The sequence below is a fragment of the Microtus pennsylvanicus genome, chromosome 22 (genome assembly GCF_037038515.1).
Source record: "Microtus pennsylvanicus isolate mMicPen1 chromosome 22, mMicPen1.hap1, whole genome shotgun sequence".
In the NCBI taxonomy this organism is placed as follows: Eukaryota; Metazoa; Chordata; class Mammalia; order Rodentia; family Cricetidae; genus Microtus; species Microtus pennsylvanicus.
Window position 1 is genome coordinate 12595042 of NC_134600.1, and position 17095 is coordinate 12612136.

The 17095-nt window shown below is 46.1% G+C and overlaps 1 protein-coding gene across 1 annotated transcript in view; it reads left to right on the forward strand.

Annotated features, from left to right (window-relative positions):
* The window catches only part of LOC142840058 (uncharacterized), a 67325-nt gene extending 50230 nt beyond the window's left edge, over positions 1-17095 (forward strand). The window contains exons 5-9 of the mRNA XM_075956540.1: positions 5666-5743; positions 7762-7998; positions 12555-12816; positions 15476-15625; positions 16849-17095. Of these exons, the coding sequence (XP_075812655.1) occupies positions 5666-5743; positions 7762-7998; positions 12555-12816; positions 15476-15625; positions 16849-17095 (974 nt within the window). The remainder of the gene's footprint in view (positions 1-5665; positions 5744-7761; positions 7999-12554; positions 12817-15475; positions 15626-16848) is intronic.

A 17095-nucleotide genomic window follows, 5' to 3' on the forward strand; every position in this document is an offset into this window, starting at 1 on the left:
GCTAGGTACTGGTTAAATCTAGTTTTGTCCTGGAATATCTTGTTTTGTCCTTCTATGGTTATTGAAAGTTTTACTGGGTATAGTAGTCTGGGCTGGCATCTGTGGTCTCTTAATGTCTGCATAAATCTTGACAGTGACCTTCTGGCTTTTATTGTTTTCAATGAGAAGTCAGGTGTAATTCTGATAGGTCTGCCTTAAGTGGTACATGGCCTTTTTCCTTTACAGCTCTTTTTTTTTTAAAAAAAAAAAACTATTTATTTATTATGTATACAATATTCTGCCTGTATGCCTGAAGGCCAGAAGAGGGTGCCAGACCTCTTTACAGATGGTTCTGAGCCACCATGTATTTGCTGGGAATTGAACTCAGGACCTTTGGAAGAGCAGGCCATGCTCTTAACCACTGAGCCATCTCTCCACCCCCCTCCTTTACAGCTCTTAATATTCTTTCTTTACTCTGTATGTTTAGTGTTTTGATTATTATGTGGTGAGAGGACCCAAAAAGATGAATATGGTATGTACTACCTCATTAGTGGATTCTAGTCATGAACAAAGGTCATTGAGCCTATAGTTCATGATCCTAGAGAAGCTAAATAACACGGTGAACCCAAAGAAAAACATATAGATTTTCCTAATAATTGGAAGCAGACAAGATCCCGAGGCAAAAGTTGGGAGCATGGGGAAGGGGTTGGAGTTGATGGATGGGGAGAGGGGAAGAATGAAGGGAAAAGGGGAGTATGGAGAGATTTTGGGGGACTGGGAGGGTTTAGATGGAGGAAGGGTGGATATTGGATCAGGGAAGAAGATATCTTAATTAAGGGAGCCATTTTAGGGTTGGCAAGAGACTTGGCTCTAGAGGGCTTCCCAGGTGTCCAAGGGAATGTCCGTAGCTACGTCCTTGATTAGTAGAGGAAAGGGTGCCTGAACTGGCCTTGTCCTATAGCCACACTGATGAATATCTTGAATATCATCATAGAACCTTCATCGGGTGATGGATGGAGATAGAGCCAGAGACCCACATTGGAGCACTGGACTGAGCCGCCAAAGCACAGATGAAGAGCAGAAGGAGGGAGAATATAAGAAAGGAAGGCAGGACCATGAGGGGTGCGTCCACCCACGGAGACTCTGGAACCAATCAAGTGGGAGCTCACCAAGGCCAGCTGGACTGGGTCTGGACAAGCATGTTATCAAACCAGACTCTCTGGATGTGGCTGACAATGACGGTGGATTGAGAAGCCAATGATGACACTGGATTTTGATTCTACTGCATGTACTGGCTTTTTGTGAGCCTAGTCTATTTGGATGCACACCTTCCTAGAATGGAGAGGGGGGCCTTGGTCTTCCCACAAGAAAGGGCATCCTGACTTCTCTTAGGACTGGAGAGAGAGGGGGAGAGGGAGTGGGAGGGAAATGGGAGGATGGGAGGCGGTAGAAAATTTAAATCAATCAATCAATAAATATAAAAAAATAAAAAATACAATGCTCTATCAATCTTTAAAAAAAACAAAACACAACAAAATTTAGTTAATTACTTAAGAACAGCACATCCCCATACAGGTTTGTTTTGGGCAGACCATCAAGGAACATAGAGCTTGCAGACAGCAGTGAGCCATGAGATTACAGAACAAAGCTTGTGTCAGGCATTTGCTGATCTAAAATGCAAGCTGGAGAAGCCCCTCCTCCCAGAGTCAGAGCTCAGCCTAATCAGAGTAGGGTTGGCAGAAGCCAGAGAAGCTGGAAGCTGCAGAGGAGTTTCAGCCAAAAGCCACAAGCAGCAGTAAGTCAGCCACTTAGTAGGAAGGACTAAGCCACTTGGGAATAGGAGGAAGGAAATTGTGAAGTTGTCTTCTAGGAGGCCAACACAATGGTGTGCAGCTGTGTGCCAGAGGGGAGGTGGTTAAGTTGCAGAGAGGTAGTTCAGCTGTGTGTGGTGGGGGAAGGCTGCAGGAGAGACCCAGCAATAGTGAGGATTCCGGCCATATGGTCACCAATTTGTTGTTGTACAAAGAGTTCCTAAATAGTCCAGAACAGAGATAACAAAGGTTTACTCATCTGGAAATAAACTAACAGAAAGAATACTAGTCCAGAGCCTTCTGTGAGCAATGGGAATGGGAACCAAATCCAACAGCCAAGAGGCTTTGTCTGCATTTATCGTACATGAGATGATGCCCAAGGTGGGCAGGTATCTTAAAGGCTATTGACTGCAGGAGTTCCCCAGCACAGGCTACCTGTGTTGCACATATTTTTTTGCAGTACAGTAGACGGCGGTAGCATCTCTACCCATCCAAGAAATCTCCTGAAGCCCACAGTCTTCCCTCTTCCTCACCCTTTTCTAGGATGGCAAATAGTATAGGTAAATCCCATATTCTATCCCACATATGTCCTTCTCCCAACTATTTTATTCATCCCTGTCAGTATTTCCTACTTTTATTTTTGACCCTCTCTGTCTGTCTTCCCACATGGCTGAGCTTGCATCACCATCTCCATCACTTACACCCTCATGGAGCCCATCTGTTTGGAACAAGGTGTCCCCTGCCTTCTTAAAAAGAATACCATCATTTTTTTGGTTCAAGGTCATATTTATTTAGAAATATCTAACATTACTAAAAGGGTGAAAAGAAGAGTAGTTATCTGTAACCACATTGCCCAGAAAGGAAGCAACTATTAGTATCTCAGCACAATTTTCCAGAATTTTCTAGACCTAAACATATATCCATAGGACAATAATTAAAAAAAAATAAGATTCGTCAGAAGTTAATGCAATATTTTATGCTCTGCATATTTCCCCTCCCATTGATTACATCATGATAATTTCCTATAATCCAATATTTCTTTAAAAATGTTTTCTATATTTTGCATTTCACCATTTTACTCCACAGAAATTTATTTAAACATTTCTGTTCTACTTGAGCATCAAGTTTGCAATTTTTTTCTAACTTGGATTAATGTATTTTGTCCTGTAAGTAGAATTTGTACATATTAATCATAACTGTACCAGATTTTTCTTTTTCTTTTGGTTTTTCAGGACAGGGTTTCTCTGTAGCTTTGGAGTCTGTCCTGGAACTAGCTCTTGTAGCCCAGGCTGTTCTCGAACTCACAGACATCTGCCTGCCTCTGCCTCTCGAGTGCTGCATATTTTTCTTTTATTCTTGTGTGTGTGAATGTGCACCTGCGCGTGTATGTGCGTGTGAATGTGTCTCATGTTTCCCTGGCTGATCTTAAGCTTGTTTTGTGTTTGAGGAGTGCCTTTAACTTCTGATCTCCCTGTTTCTGTCTCCTAAGTGCTAGGATTATAGGTAGGCACCATCATGATATAGCTGTGCCCTTCAATTTTTCTTAAACTAGATTCCTAGTGCTGCCAGTGAAGGATTAACCGATCTGATGTTTAAGGACCCTGTTTTCCAATTACTGTGTAAGAGGTTCATATTGATTTATTACCCCTCCAACTCTTTATTTAACAATATGCACAAGATCAAGAAAAGCTGATACACTAAGTTTTTAAGGGAAGATAATATCCTGTCAGAGATTGAATTAAAACTAGCCTAGCCAGACTGATGCCAGCCCTGACTCATGCATGCTCAGAAGATGTCTCTGAGCCCTGGTAACTTCCCTTTCACCTCTGTATCAACTTCAGTGGCAGATCCAGTCCAGAATTGCTACAAATGCCTTGGGAAGAGCCCTATTTAGGAACCACGACTTGGGTAATATTGAATCCTTGGTTACACTACAGGAAAATATTTCAGCAAAAGCCAAAGAGACATTGAGGGGGAGGTGTGTACACAGAAGATTAGGTACTAAATAGAGAGAGACACTGTGCTTAGGTGTCTTTACAAAAGATACAGAAATATTTGCCACATATCTTAAAGGATGTAATTCATAGCTGAGTATAGTGGCATAAGGCTTTAATACCACCGCTTGGTGGTGTCTTTCTCCTGTGGTGGCTACAAGGCTTCTCTTCTGATTATGCCTACTTTCTCTATATAGCTTTTCCAGTCTGGCTACATTCTGTTAAGTCATTGGCTGAAAGCAGCTTCTTTATTCATTAACCATCATAAGCAACACATATACAAAGGGACTTCCCATACCAAAGAGGCACACTGACCTAGTGAGTTCCAGACCAGGCAAAGCATAAGACCTTGTCTCAAAAAAGAATAAATAAAACAAATAATGTAATTTATAATGTAAGACTTTAAGACAATCCTGAAGCCATTTTACCCATACCACACCAGAAAAAACAATCACTTTCACTGAGAAAAAAAAAAGAGCTAACCAGTTAATAGGCAATAATTGGGGTTTATAGTTGTATGATCCAGAAAAAAAAGACATAGGGATTCTGTTTACCCTATGAGTTGTTGTAACACCTCCAATGACCATAGTACTAGGGCCCAACCTGGTATTGCCTGACCAGGGCCAGCTAGCCCCTGCCGAAGTAGCCCCCCTTGCCAGGGCCTTAGGCCCCACTCCTAATGCTAAGAACCCTTCTGCAACCCTTGCTCCACTGCTGGCAAGCTCTAATACAGGCCAGCGACTGTATAATCTGATAGTGAGAGCCTTTTCTTTGCTAAATAGTACTGACCCCAGCTTGACACAATCTTGCTGGCTATGCTTATAAGCAGGACCTCCCTATTATGAGGGAATAGCCTCATCTGGCAGTTTCAACAATATCACCTCTCATACGTCCTATAATTGGGAACAAACCTAACTCTCCCAAGTCCCAGGACAACAGACCTGGTGCCTTCTATTGATCTATGATGGGCCTACAACACTGGTTTGTTAATCTCTGTGTATAGATCCAATTGGTCCTCCAAATTTACTAATATCTCAAGATTGAGATATTTGACCAAATAAGAGGAGGGAATGTAAGACTTTAAGACAATCCTGAAGCCATTTTTGACAATTCTGAATCCTCTCAGCCTCTGTGCCATAGTGCTTCCCCTCCTCCCCTGAGAACCAAGGACCTAACAGCTACCCTCGCATGTACTCAGTTCCTGAACAATTACCCATATATGTAAGTTTTGGTTCGGTCCCTCTGCTTCCCGAATGCTGGGGGACTCTGTCATGACAGAATTAATAAAATCCTCATGCTTTTGCATTGGCTGTGGTATGTGAGATGGTCTCTGGGGGCGACTCCTTCTCGGTGTTTGGATGCTAGAGTCCAACGTTTGGTTCCCTGACCGGGAATCAAGTCGCTGCCAGACACACTCTAAACCCAGTTGGAGGTATAAAGCAATGAGCTCATTTTTATGTCTGTCTGTTTGTGTATTGTGTTTCTGTTTCTGTGTAATTGTGAATTAGTACCTTGAGAATTGTACCTGTGCAGGGCTAGTATTTGAAGGGGACCAGGCTTTGGGACAGACGTGTCCGGGAACATTCCCTGGCCCAGCCGTGGAGGACGCTTCACTGGCAATTTGTGAAACTAGGAGCCACCAGGTCATCTTAGTTTCTAGGGAGTGTGGCCCTTATCGCCCACTCCCTTCCAGGTTAATATCAGTTTGTTGCCGCGCTGCTTCTGATTTTGAGTCTATGTCTGTCTTTTTGTTCTTGTGTTTTTTCAGTTCTCCACCAGAGTGGTGGTGAGAGCACCAACTTCTGGTTTTGAGTTTATGTCTGTCTCATTGTATTTTTTATTTTTGTATGTCAGTTTGTCTTTGTTAAAATCCACCTGCAGGAATTCAGAACCTGGCACCGGGCCCCCTAGCCATCATCAGTTTCCCTGATTCCGAAAGCAGCCGCACCACTGGAAGAGGTGATGGCTGCCCCTCCCCAAGCCCTTTGTCTTCTCTCTTTCCTGTACTGGAGCAAAAGAAACCCAGAATCCAGGCACCTCTGGTTCTTCCTGATATCCAGCAGAACAGGACAGACTTCTTCCTCCTCCTCCCCCAGAGGAAGCACTTCGTTCCTGAGGAGCCCAGCTGGTCGGGCCCTAGCCCTGAAAACTTCAGTACTCAGCATCTATGCTGGGACAGGGGAAAGATGAAAATGACTTCCCAAGCATTTCCCCTTCGCTCAGTTGCAGGCCTGTAGTGCCCTGGTCTCCCTTATTTCTGTGCTGCATTCGTGGGGACAGTTTATGATCAACTAACTAAGCTTCCTGTGTGTTTCTGCGCTATGCCTGCCCCATCTGGTGGTTAGCTGCAGGGCATTCACTCCATTGTTAATATGGTAATTTCCCACCTGCCTGGGTGGAGATCCTTGTGCTGCAGTTAGGTAGATAAGGACTTCCCAAAGGCTGAATAAAGTGGTACTCAGCTGCTCACCTTTCAAATGACCCTGGTCTCTACGTGTCTTCTTTTCAACCTCCCGGCCCTTGCCCGACTCACATTCGGTACAGTGGCGCGCGAACTGTACCGAGGGTGTAACACCAAATTGGATGTTACAATTGGAGGCCCCGCTGGGATGATCATCGGCAACTAGACCCATCTGCGAGATCGAGAAGTAGAGATCCCTGAGAGGTCGCCCTCGGGAAGGCTGGCCAGCAGGTAAGAAATTGTGCCGCGAGGGTGAATTGGTTATGGGTGCAAGTTATTCTGTTCCATTGTTAAAGGGCCGGTTAACAGGCCAGTTGTTAGGTCTTTTGGAAAATAAAGGCACCGGTATTAAAGTTGAGAAAGCACAAGAGATTATTAAGACAGTTAGAGTTTAGTCCCTGGTTCCTACATCAGGGGGTTTTAATATTACTGATTGGGAGCAGGTAAAGGCTGATCTTCAAAATGCACTGAAAGAGCGAGGGCCACAAGAATTCCCCGTGGCGATATTTTCACTAAGGCTCTTGGTCAGAGATGCTCTTCTCAGTGATGATGTTAAAGTGAAAGAGCAATTAGAGAGTGTAAACAAAACCCTTGAGGAGATTCGGGGAGTAGAATCTGTGAGTTCTATTAAGAGTTTTGAGGAACAGGAAGTTATAGGAACAGGAAGTAATAGAAAGGATATAGAAGAAGAAGAAGAAGAAATTTTAGAAAAGGAGATCGCACTGATAAAAAAGAAGTTAGAAAAAGAGGAAAGGAAGGAAGCAAACGGAGATGTCTCCATGAGACCTCCTCCGCAAAATCCTTGCACTACTGCTTCTGCCCCTATGGACTTAGAGGCAGAAACCCGAGAGATCCGGGACAGGTTAAATAATCTAAGTGGAGAGAAGCAGATTTATCCTGTTGTGGAAAACATTGATCAGCAGGGACAGAGGGCCAGGCAGCATAACCCTCTGGCCTTTAAGGATATTAAGCAGTTAAAAGAAACAGTTGTGGACTATGGAGTTCATGCTCCTTTCACTGTAGCTTTATTGGAATCCTTTGCAGAACTCAACCTTATACCCAGTGACTGGATGCAGCTTTGCAGGGATTGTCTTTCAGGGGAAGATTACTTGTTATGGAGAGGTAAAATATAGGAAAATTGCAAAAAAGACAGCAGGCAAAAATGCTGAAGCAGGTTTTCCCCAGAATAACCTTGTACGAGGCACCTCAGGAAGTGCAGGACTAGATCTCTGTACCTCCGCCTGAGCACTATTGACCCCACAAATGGGTGTGCAGGCCTTGGGCACTGGAGTATTTGGACCTATCCCAGAGTGTTCAGTAGGTATAATTTTGGGTAGAAGTAGTTCTGCGCTCAAAGGAATCAAAATTTTACCAGGAATTATAGACTGTGATTATACTGGAGAAATTAAGATTATGATTGAAGCTGGTATGGGAGTCCTTGTCATCCCTCAAGGAGCGAGAATAGCTCAATTAGTGCTTTTGCCCATGTTTCGCTCTACTAATCCTTTCTTTAAAGAAGAACGAGGAGACAAGGGATTTGGCTTCACTGGATCCCCTGGAGCTTTTTGGGTTTCTAGTTTAGAGAACCGCCCCGCCCTCACTTTAACAGTCAATGGGAAAAGGTTCCAAGGCCTTCCTGATACAGGGGCTGATTCTTCAGTGATTGCTAAAAAGCACTGGCCTGCAGCCTGGCCTCTACAGCCAGCCTCAACGACCTTGAAGGGAGTAGGAACGGCCAGTTCTCCAGAGTGCAGTACTCAATATTTAGATTGGGAGGACGAAGAAGGCCATAAGGGCATTTTTAAACCATTTGTCCCGGAACACCTTCCTCTTAATTTGTGGGGAAGAGATGTTTTGCAAGCTATGGGAGCAGTTCTGACCACAGAACCTGTGCAGCGTATGCTATCGAAGCAGGGCTTTGTCCCTGGTCAGGGTTTGGGCCAAAATCTGCAGGGGGATGTGCAGATTTTAGCAGACAAGAAAATAATACAACAGTCACCTGAACAGAGTGCAGGGTTAGGAAACTTTTCCTAGGGGCCATTGCAGAGCAGCCAGAAAGCATTCCTATAAAATGGAAAACTGAAAAGCCTGTTTGGATAGAACAATGGCCCCTGAGTAAGGAGAAATTACAGGCTGCTCGTACTCTAGTCCAGGAACAGCTAGAAGCAGGACACATAGTGCCATCCACTTCTCCCTGGAATACCCCTATCTTTAGTATTAAGAAAAAGTCTGGTAAATGGAGGTTATTGCAAGATCTTAGAGCAGTAAATGATTGCATGGAAATTATGGGGGCAACTCAACCTGGGTTGCCTCAGCCTGTAGGTATTCCTGCAGGATATCATCTTTTAGTTATTGACCTGAAGGATTGTTTTTTCACCATTCCCTTGCATCCAAAAGACTCTGATAAATTTGCTTTCAGTGTACCGTCTATAAATTTCAAAGAACCATACAAGCGCTACCAATGGGTAACATTGCCCCAGGGTATGGCCAATAGTTCTGTAATTTGCCAAATGTTTGTGGTACAGGTTATTGCCCCTATAAGGTATATTCTCAACTGTATATAAGTCATTATTTGGATGACATCCTATTAGCTGGACAGGACCCAGAAATAGTCCTTGAGACTTTTGCTGACTTGCAAGAATGCCTAGCACATGCTGGGTTAGTTATTGCTTCTGAAAAAGTACAACAACAGTTTCCATATCAATACTTGGGGCATCAGCTGTTGCAGACAGGAGTAAAACCACAGAAAGTTACTCTTCGCCTAGATAAACTACAAACTTTGAATTATTTTTAAAAGTTGCTTGGGGACCTGACTTGGGTCCGGCCCAGTCTGGGAATTCCTACTGGAGACTTAAAACCACTTTTTTGACATTCTGTAGGGGAATCCAGACCCAACCTCCTTTAGTGAGTTAACACCTCAAGCAAGGCAATGTATTACTTTAATTGAAGAAAAGCTTGCCTCTGCTCATATTAATTATATTGACTATAGTCAGCCACTGCTGTTGATAATTTCCCCCTCCAAGCATAGTCCTACTGGAGTTTTTTTGGCAGCAAGGACACATCCTGTGGGTGCATGAACATGTGTCACCTGTAAAAATTGTTATCTCATATCCATCAGCTGTGCTACGTGTTATTCAGAAAGGATATAAGCTTAGTTTGCAAACTTTTGGAATTTTACCTGATGAGGTTATTACACCATATGCCCAGGCAGCATTTGGTTGCAAAATTTTGCTGAAGATTGGACTTTACTTTTATGCACTAATCCCTGCATGTTAGACAGTCATTATCCTTTTGATGAGTTAGTCACCTTCTTTAAAAATTATCCGGTATGTTTCCCTAAAATTATTTCTTTGCAGCCTCTGGCAGGGGCACGAAATGTGTTTACTGATGGATCTTCCACCGGGAGAGCTGTGGTAGCCTCCCCTCCTGATTTTGACATTCAGTCTGTTAATACTAACTCTTCTCAGGTGGCTGAATTGGTTGCTGTCCAGATGGCCCTAGAGAAATATGCTGATATTCCATTTAACCTTTTTACTGACAGTCAGTATATAAGCAAAATTCTTGCACCACTGGAAACTGCAGCTTATGTTGCCTCTGTATCTCGAGTCCAGATGCAGTTATTGGCTATTCAAACTTTGCTTTGGGCACGATCTGTACCCATTTACGTAGGGCATTTGCGGGCTCATACTGACCTCCCTGGTCCTTTGAGTGAGGGAAACGCTTTGGCTGATCAGCTTACTCGTCAAATTTATGTAGTGAGTCAGGAATCTTATGAAGCTGCAGAAAAAGCTCATAATCATTTTCATCTCAATGCTGGATCTTTAAGATTTCATTTTAAGATATCTCGAGAGCAAGTAACTAATATTGTTAAAAAGTGCTCTCTGTGTACAGAACTTTTAACTGTTCCCCATTTGGGAGTTAATCCTTGTGGGCTTGCCCCTAATCATTTATGGCAAATGAATGTCACCCATGTTCCTTCTTTTGGGTGCATGCAATATGTTCATGTAACCATGGATACATATTCTCATCTCATTTTTGCCTCAGCTCACACAGGAGAAAGATTACGGGATGTTAAAAGTCATTGTCTCCAGGCATTTGCCTACATGGGAGTTCCTAAAACTGTTAAGACTGATAATGGACCAGCCTATACTAGCTTTGCTAAATTTTGCTCTGAGTTTTCTATTTCGCACAAAACGGGAATACCTGATAATCCTCAAGGACAAGCTGTGGTGGAGCGAGTGCATCATACGCTCAAAGCCTATTTTCATAAAACAAAAAAGGGGGTATATGGTTCCACCCCCAGAGATCATTTATCTTTTATTTTATACATTTTAAATTTTTTGACTGTTGATGCTCAATCTCATACCGCCGCTGACAGGCATTGGCGGCAAGATTCTTCCGGGATGCCTCATGTCAAATGGAAGAATCTATCAGATGCCACCTGGCATGGTCCAGATCCTGTACTGGTGTGGGGAAGAGGGGCTGTTTGTGTTTTCCCGCAGGATGCTGACAATCCAATATGGGTACCTGAGCGGCTAGTGCGTGCTGTGGATTTTCCTGTCCAGAAGCCTGAAGACAGGACGGAGCCGAGAGATCAAAGAGATTCTGGCTTGTCAACTGAAGAGTTTCTGGTTTCCTGAGGAGCTGGCTGCGGTGGTCTGAGTGCCAAGGATTGTTCCTCTACTCGTCTACCCATCTACCCATCCCATGATATCGGCAGCCACAGCTGTTGCTGCCACAGCAGCTAAAGCTGCTGGATTTTTTAGTCAGTCAGTTGCTTCCTGCTAGCACAAAGGATACCTTCTCAGGGCAGGTTGCAAAGGCCATAGCCATTCAAATTGAGCTAAATTTACAAATGAATATTGCAGTTAATTTTGCTCTTGGTTGTGGTTAAAGACCACTGCTAGTTGTTACAGTAATAAGCTTATTGATGTTATTCACGGACCCTGAGGTGTACAATTTACAAATTGGCTCTTAAAATTATTCTAGTTAGCTATACCAGGGTTATTTTCACCAGCGCTGAGACCTTACTTACAGGGCTCCAATTTGGGCAAAATTATTAAGAATTGAGCAGGCACAGTCTCCTTAAGGGATGCTTGTTAAATAAATAAAATCCTGGGTTGGCTGTAATGTAAAAGCGGAGGCAGTTACGCGAGGAAAAGACACAGACACGCGGCGGTCCCACGTGGGTGCACTTTAATGGGGGAGGGGCAACAGGCAGGTACAGGTGTGCAAAACACTAGGAGAACAAGGGGGGAAGGGAAAAGAGAAGAGGGGAAGAGGGAGAAGAGAGGGAATTCGTAAAGACCTTCGCTTTTAACGGGGAATGCAAAGGCTTCTGGGAAATGTCCGTATCCAGGAGAATGCTGGGAACTGTAGTTCGGCAAAGGAATAACATTACACCCTTTTGGTTTGATTAAAAAAGAAAAAAAAAATTGGGGGACCTTGAAGGGTAGGGAGTAGGGGCGTAGTCCGATCTCTAACTGCTTCCTGCTGGCTTTGGGCGTCGAGGGGTCCAGGGAATGTTCCATTGGCCTTTGATCGCTGGTGTAGCTGCTGGTTGTTTGAATCGCTGAAGAAATCGCTGTCATCTGAGGTAGCTTCTGTCTGGCTCTCCTGAGTAGCTGGGTCATCATTAAGACGCTGGAAGGCAAAATTTCATTAGTAAAGGAAAAAGATTAAAAAGGTAAAAAGGAGGTTAAAAAATTTGGGGGAGATACTTATCCTTAGTGGTCCGCTTGTGCTTGATTTGTTTGGATAGGTTGGGCTGGCATCCTGGAGCTTAAAGGAACTGTCTTAAAAGAAATAGATTCTAACCATACATTTCTTAACATTTCAGGGGCCACTGCTGCATTGGGGGAGATACTTATCCTTAGTGGTCCGCTTGTGCTTGATTTGTTTGGATAGGTTGGGCTGGCATCCTGGAGCTTAAAGGAACTGTCTTAAAAGAAATAGATTCTAACCATACATTTCTTAACATTTCAGGGGCCACTGCTGCAGTCAGTGGCTGGCCTGTTATGTTAAAGAATTTGTAGAGGAGAATCTGCTTACCACTTGACTCCGTGTTTAGTGAGGGTACCTGCAAACGACAGCTAGATTATTTATGGATTTAACACAGCGACGGATGGGGACCAGTGTTCTCTTCAGCCTGTGGTAGGGGGACTGGATCAGGTGTTCTCTGGAACTTAAGAGAACAGGCTCCAGTTTGAGTTACCGTATATGAAGGATTATCTTGAGCTGTGGAGATAAACGGTTTAAGATGTGACAGGTGAATCCAATGAGGAATTCCTTCAAGCTTGGCGGCTGTAGGAGTTAAAAGAATTACTCTGAAAAGGCGCAAAAGAGCAGAGCTGGGGAGCGGAGAGCGGCCTGCGGAGAGGATCGCGTTGCACCTGCGATCCCGGGAACACGCGTACCCAGACGCTCCGCCCCTGTCCCCCCTGCTCGCGATGGTGCAACCCAACAGGGAAAGGCGAGCAGGGTCCACTGCTGGAGCAGGGGTGGGGGGGGCGCGGCCGGCGGCTTGCGAGCCGCAGCCGAGCGAGACCGGGCTTCTCCGGGAGCAGAAAAGGTGCAGGCGAGCAAACCTTGGGAGGAGGAGGAATGTGTGAGCCAATCGCTATCGCTCGACTGGGCGGAGCGAGAGCGAGTGGCCCCTCCAGGAGCGGTGGGGGGGGAGCTTGAGGTTTTAGAAGCTGCCCGAGTGGGGAGGATGGAGGGATTGGCTTTGAGTGCTCGAGCCCATGGCTAAAGCGAAGGTCATCCACGAAAAGGTACCCGAAAAGTACCGCGAACACGGCAGGCCAAAAACACAGGCGTCCGAGTGTTCTTGGGGCGTGCTAAGGCTTAATTGGCCCGAACCCAACAACCGTACGGGGTAGAAAAGCCCCGGTTGGGAGGAGACAATTAAGCTGTTTGGGGCGTGTTGCCCGAGAAGCACCGCAACGTAGCGGGGCCGGAGACAGAAAAGTTTAGAAAAAAAGGAGAAAAAAGCCGGAAGCACCGAACTCCCGGTTGTGGGTGACGCAGGCCTAGGCCAAGGGCAAGAAGCAAGGGGGGGGGGAAAGGAGGTTGGCGACCCAGTCCGGGACACAGCAGAGAAAGCCAGCCGGACAGTCTCTGAGCGCCCCGGGGGAAGGGAAGCCAATTAAGGTTGACTCACGGTTGAGGATGAAGCCGTGGCAAACAGGTGAAGTTGGCCGCAGGTAATCGGTCGAGATGAGTCAAACGGCACCAAATGTTAAATAAATAAAATTTTGGGTTGGCTGTAATGTAAAAGCGGAGGCGGTTACGCGAGGAAAAGACACAGACACGCGGCGGTCCCACGTGGGTGCACTTTAATGGGGGAGGGGCAACAGGCAGGTACAGGTGTGCAAAACACTAGGAGAACAAGGGGGGAAGGGAAAAGAGAAGAGGGGAAGAGGGAGAAGAGAGGGAACTCGTAAAGACCTTCGCTTTTAACGGGGAATGCAAAGGCTTCTGGGAAATGTCCGTATCCAGGAGAATGCTGGGAACTGTAGTTCGGCAAAGGAATAACAATGCTTACATGTGCTGGAGCATCATCTTCATGGTTGTGATGCCAGAGCCAAAGGCAAGCTCAGGTCAATGTTGCCACGTGGCAAGTCCTCTTAGCTATTGCCCCAGACAATCTTTCAACACAAATCTGGCTGAACTCGGTGATGGATGACTAGTGAGCCACAGACCGGAAAGGCTTTTGGGGGGCTGCCTCAACCTAAGACAGGAAATGTGTTTTGACCTGGATGCTTTCCCATGACTGGTAAGGGGTATTGCCTGACGTCCAATGCCACCCAAGACAGGCCTAGCCATAATTTATACAAAAGGGGGACCTGTAATGCCCTGGTCTCCCTTATTCCTGTGGTGCATTCGCGGGGATAGTTAATGATCAACTTACTAAGCTTCCTGTGTGTTTCTGTGCTAACCCTGCCCCATCTGGTGGTTAGCTGTAGGGCATTCACTCCATTGTTAATATGGTAATTTCCCACCTGCCTGGGGGGAAATCCTTGTGCTGCAATTAGGTAGATAAGGACTTCCCAAAGGCTGAATAAAGTGGCATTCAGCTAATCTCCTTTTGAATGACCCTGGTCTTTCTGTGTCTTCTTTTCAACCTCCAGGCCTTGCCCGACTAGCATTTGGTACAGTGGCGAGGGAACTGTACCAAGGGTGTAATACCAAATTGGGTGTTACACAGGCCAATTACAATACTGCCCTTTTCTGCCTCTAATCTTTACTTATAACCCTTCCTTTTCTTGAAACTCTCAGGCTGTGACCAGGCTTATAGAATCTCTTCTGGTTATTCATAACCCCACTTGGGATGATTGCCAACAGCTCTTACAGGTGCTCCTAACCACAGAGGAAAAACAATATCCCAGGAGCTGACAGCAGGCCAAGCCAATCACCGGACAAGATAGAGGATGGGACTTCAATACTCCAGCTGGTAGGGAGCAGCTCCGTCTTTATTGCCAGAGTCCAATTGGCAGGTCTAAAGAAAGGGGGGGTTGCAAAGCACCCCACTAATTTGCTAATTTGGCTAAGGTAAGAGCAATAGTACAAAGGTCTGATAGTACTCCTAGAGGATTTTTAGAAAGACTATTGGAGGGGTACAGGGTGTAAACCCCTTTTGATTCCATGGCAGCAGATTGCCAAGCCAATGCAGTGATGTCTTTTATAGGCCAGTCAGCATCAGATATTCGTAGCAAGTTGCAGAGAATGGAGGGACTGCAGAGATGCTCCCTCCAGGACTTAGTAAAGAAAAAAATTAGACAGATAAGGAGGCAACAGAAGATGACACCTGCAGAGACTGCACACCTCAGACAGAGCAGCCCCTGAGTGGTCGAATGTGGACTTCAGTGAGGAAAAATGGCTCTACAGGACTTTGGGCTGGAGACACTTCCCAAAGCAGCTGCTGAGCAGAAATGGGTTGGAGAACGGCACCGAGTACAGCCGGCTACTGAAGCGATGCTCTGCCCACCTGAGAGGCCTATGCAGTATCCACAGTGACAGTACTGAAATTCCCCCCCCCCCCCCGATTACACTGTACACCCTGGTGTCCAATTCTGGGGTGTATGGGGGAAAAGGGGGGAGGAGTTCCCCCTCGCTATGTCTAAAGCTTTTGACTATGGACAAAAGGATGGCTGATTATTCCTGAGTGTCCCACACTATTATTACAAAAAGACCTGTTGGAGACTTTGACTTCCCCTACTGTTCTCCAGGGCTATAAAGAATAGCAGGCTGCTCTCTGCCTTTGCCATGCCCACCTCGCTGAGGAAGGCTTTGCAGCCACTGCAGGCTGAATCCTCCTCCCAGCTGCCTTGGTCACATCCCAAGCCTGAGAACTCTGCTTACAGCCACCGGCCCGGCAGGTAGCAACTGACTGAAATGAGGAGGAGCTGGGAGATGCTGGAGCCCAATTCCAAATGGCCTTCCCAAGCTGCTTGCAAGTTTCACAGAGAACAACTGCTCCCAGCTCCCAGACCTCAGCTGTGGGAAGCTTGGGGTACTGCAATGCCCAAGCAGAGCCGGTTTTGGTGATGTATGCTGGTAGGATTTGCTGAATGAGACAGGGCAGCAATGGTGAATGAGCTGAGCAGCCTACTTAAAGGGACGTCGGCCGGAAGGCAGAGAAGCTTTTTCTTACCAGGACTAAGAAGATCAAAGAGGTAATCTTCTCGAGGTTTGGCCTGCTCAAGGTAATCGAGGTTGATGGTAAAGCTGCCTTGTTGCTCAGAAAAGTCAGGGCATAGGTAAGACTGGGGAAAATGACACTGTGCATACAGACCCCAGAGTTCAGGACAGGTAAAAAGGATAAGTAAAGACCCTTACCAAATTAGCCTTTGGAATCTGGCACTAGAGACTGGGTACAGCTCCTTCCCCTAGCCCTGTTCTGTGTACGAAACACCCCGTCTCAGCTTGGACTAACCCCCTATGAGATCCAATATTGGGGACCTCCCTCTTAGTTTCCTCAGGCCCCTCATGACCCATTTGCTCACAAACCCCATCCGCAGGCGCGGTTGAAGGCTCTCCAGATCTCCGAGCCCAGGCATAGAGACCCCTGGCCACCCTGACACCTGGAAATCTCGCATTCATTCCAGAATTGACACCTGAGGTATATTTGGAGGGACATGAGGAAAGCTACAGCACCCCACAGCCAGAACAGCAGCTGCCTGCTCATACCTACAATCTATGCCTCCTCAATCCCTTGCTTTGATACCCCTGCCCTTACCCCTAATTTCTGTCAACTAGTGGCAGAGCTAGCCTCCTGGGCTATCTGAGATTCATATCCCCCACAGCTGCCCCTGGAGGCTGGCAGACTTACCCCTGGAGAAAATATTTGGGCACGGGGGTCCAGAACATAGATACTTCCCCAAAACAATGCTCCATGTGGAGCACAGGGACCTGTGACATCTCCCCCACTTGTCTCCCAGGGGCGAGCAGCAGGACTGTCACCATGGGTGTCGGGAAGGACTTGGGGCATGAGATAGTATTTAAAACCAAGTACTATCTGACCAGAGCCTGCTGCTGCCGACCAGACTAGACCCTCCCTGAAGGGGCCCTAGCTATTCCTGCTGCTGTCCGCTGGACTAAGCTATTTTCCCTGCTTCTTTGCTGGCACCTCCCACCACCAGCCCGAGCACCCGGAAATCTCACACCCGTTCGAGGTTGGCGATTCTATGTACGTTCTAAGACACCGGTCTCAGAATCTTGGACTTCGCTGGAAGGGACCCTACACCTACTGCCCTCAAAGTGGACAGTATTACAGCCTGCCTGCCTCTCACATCAAGCCTACACCTCCACAGAACGACCCAGGACTACTTAACCTGGACCCTGATTAA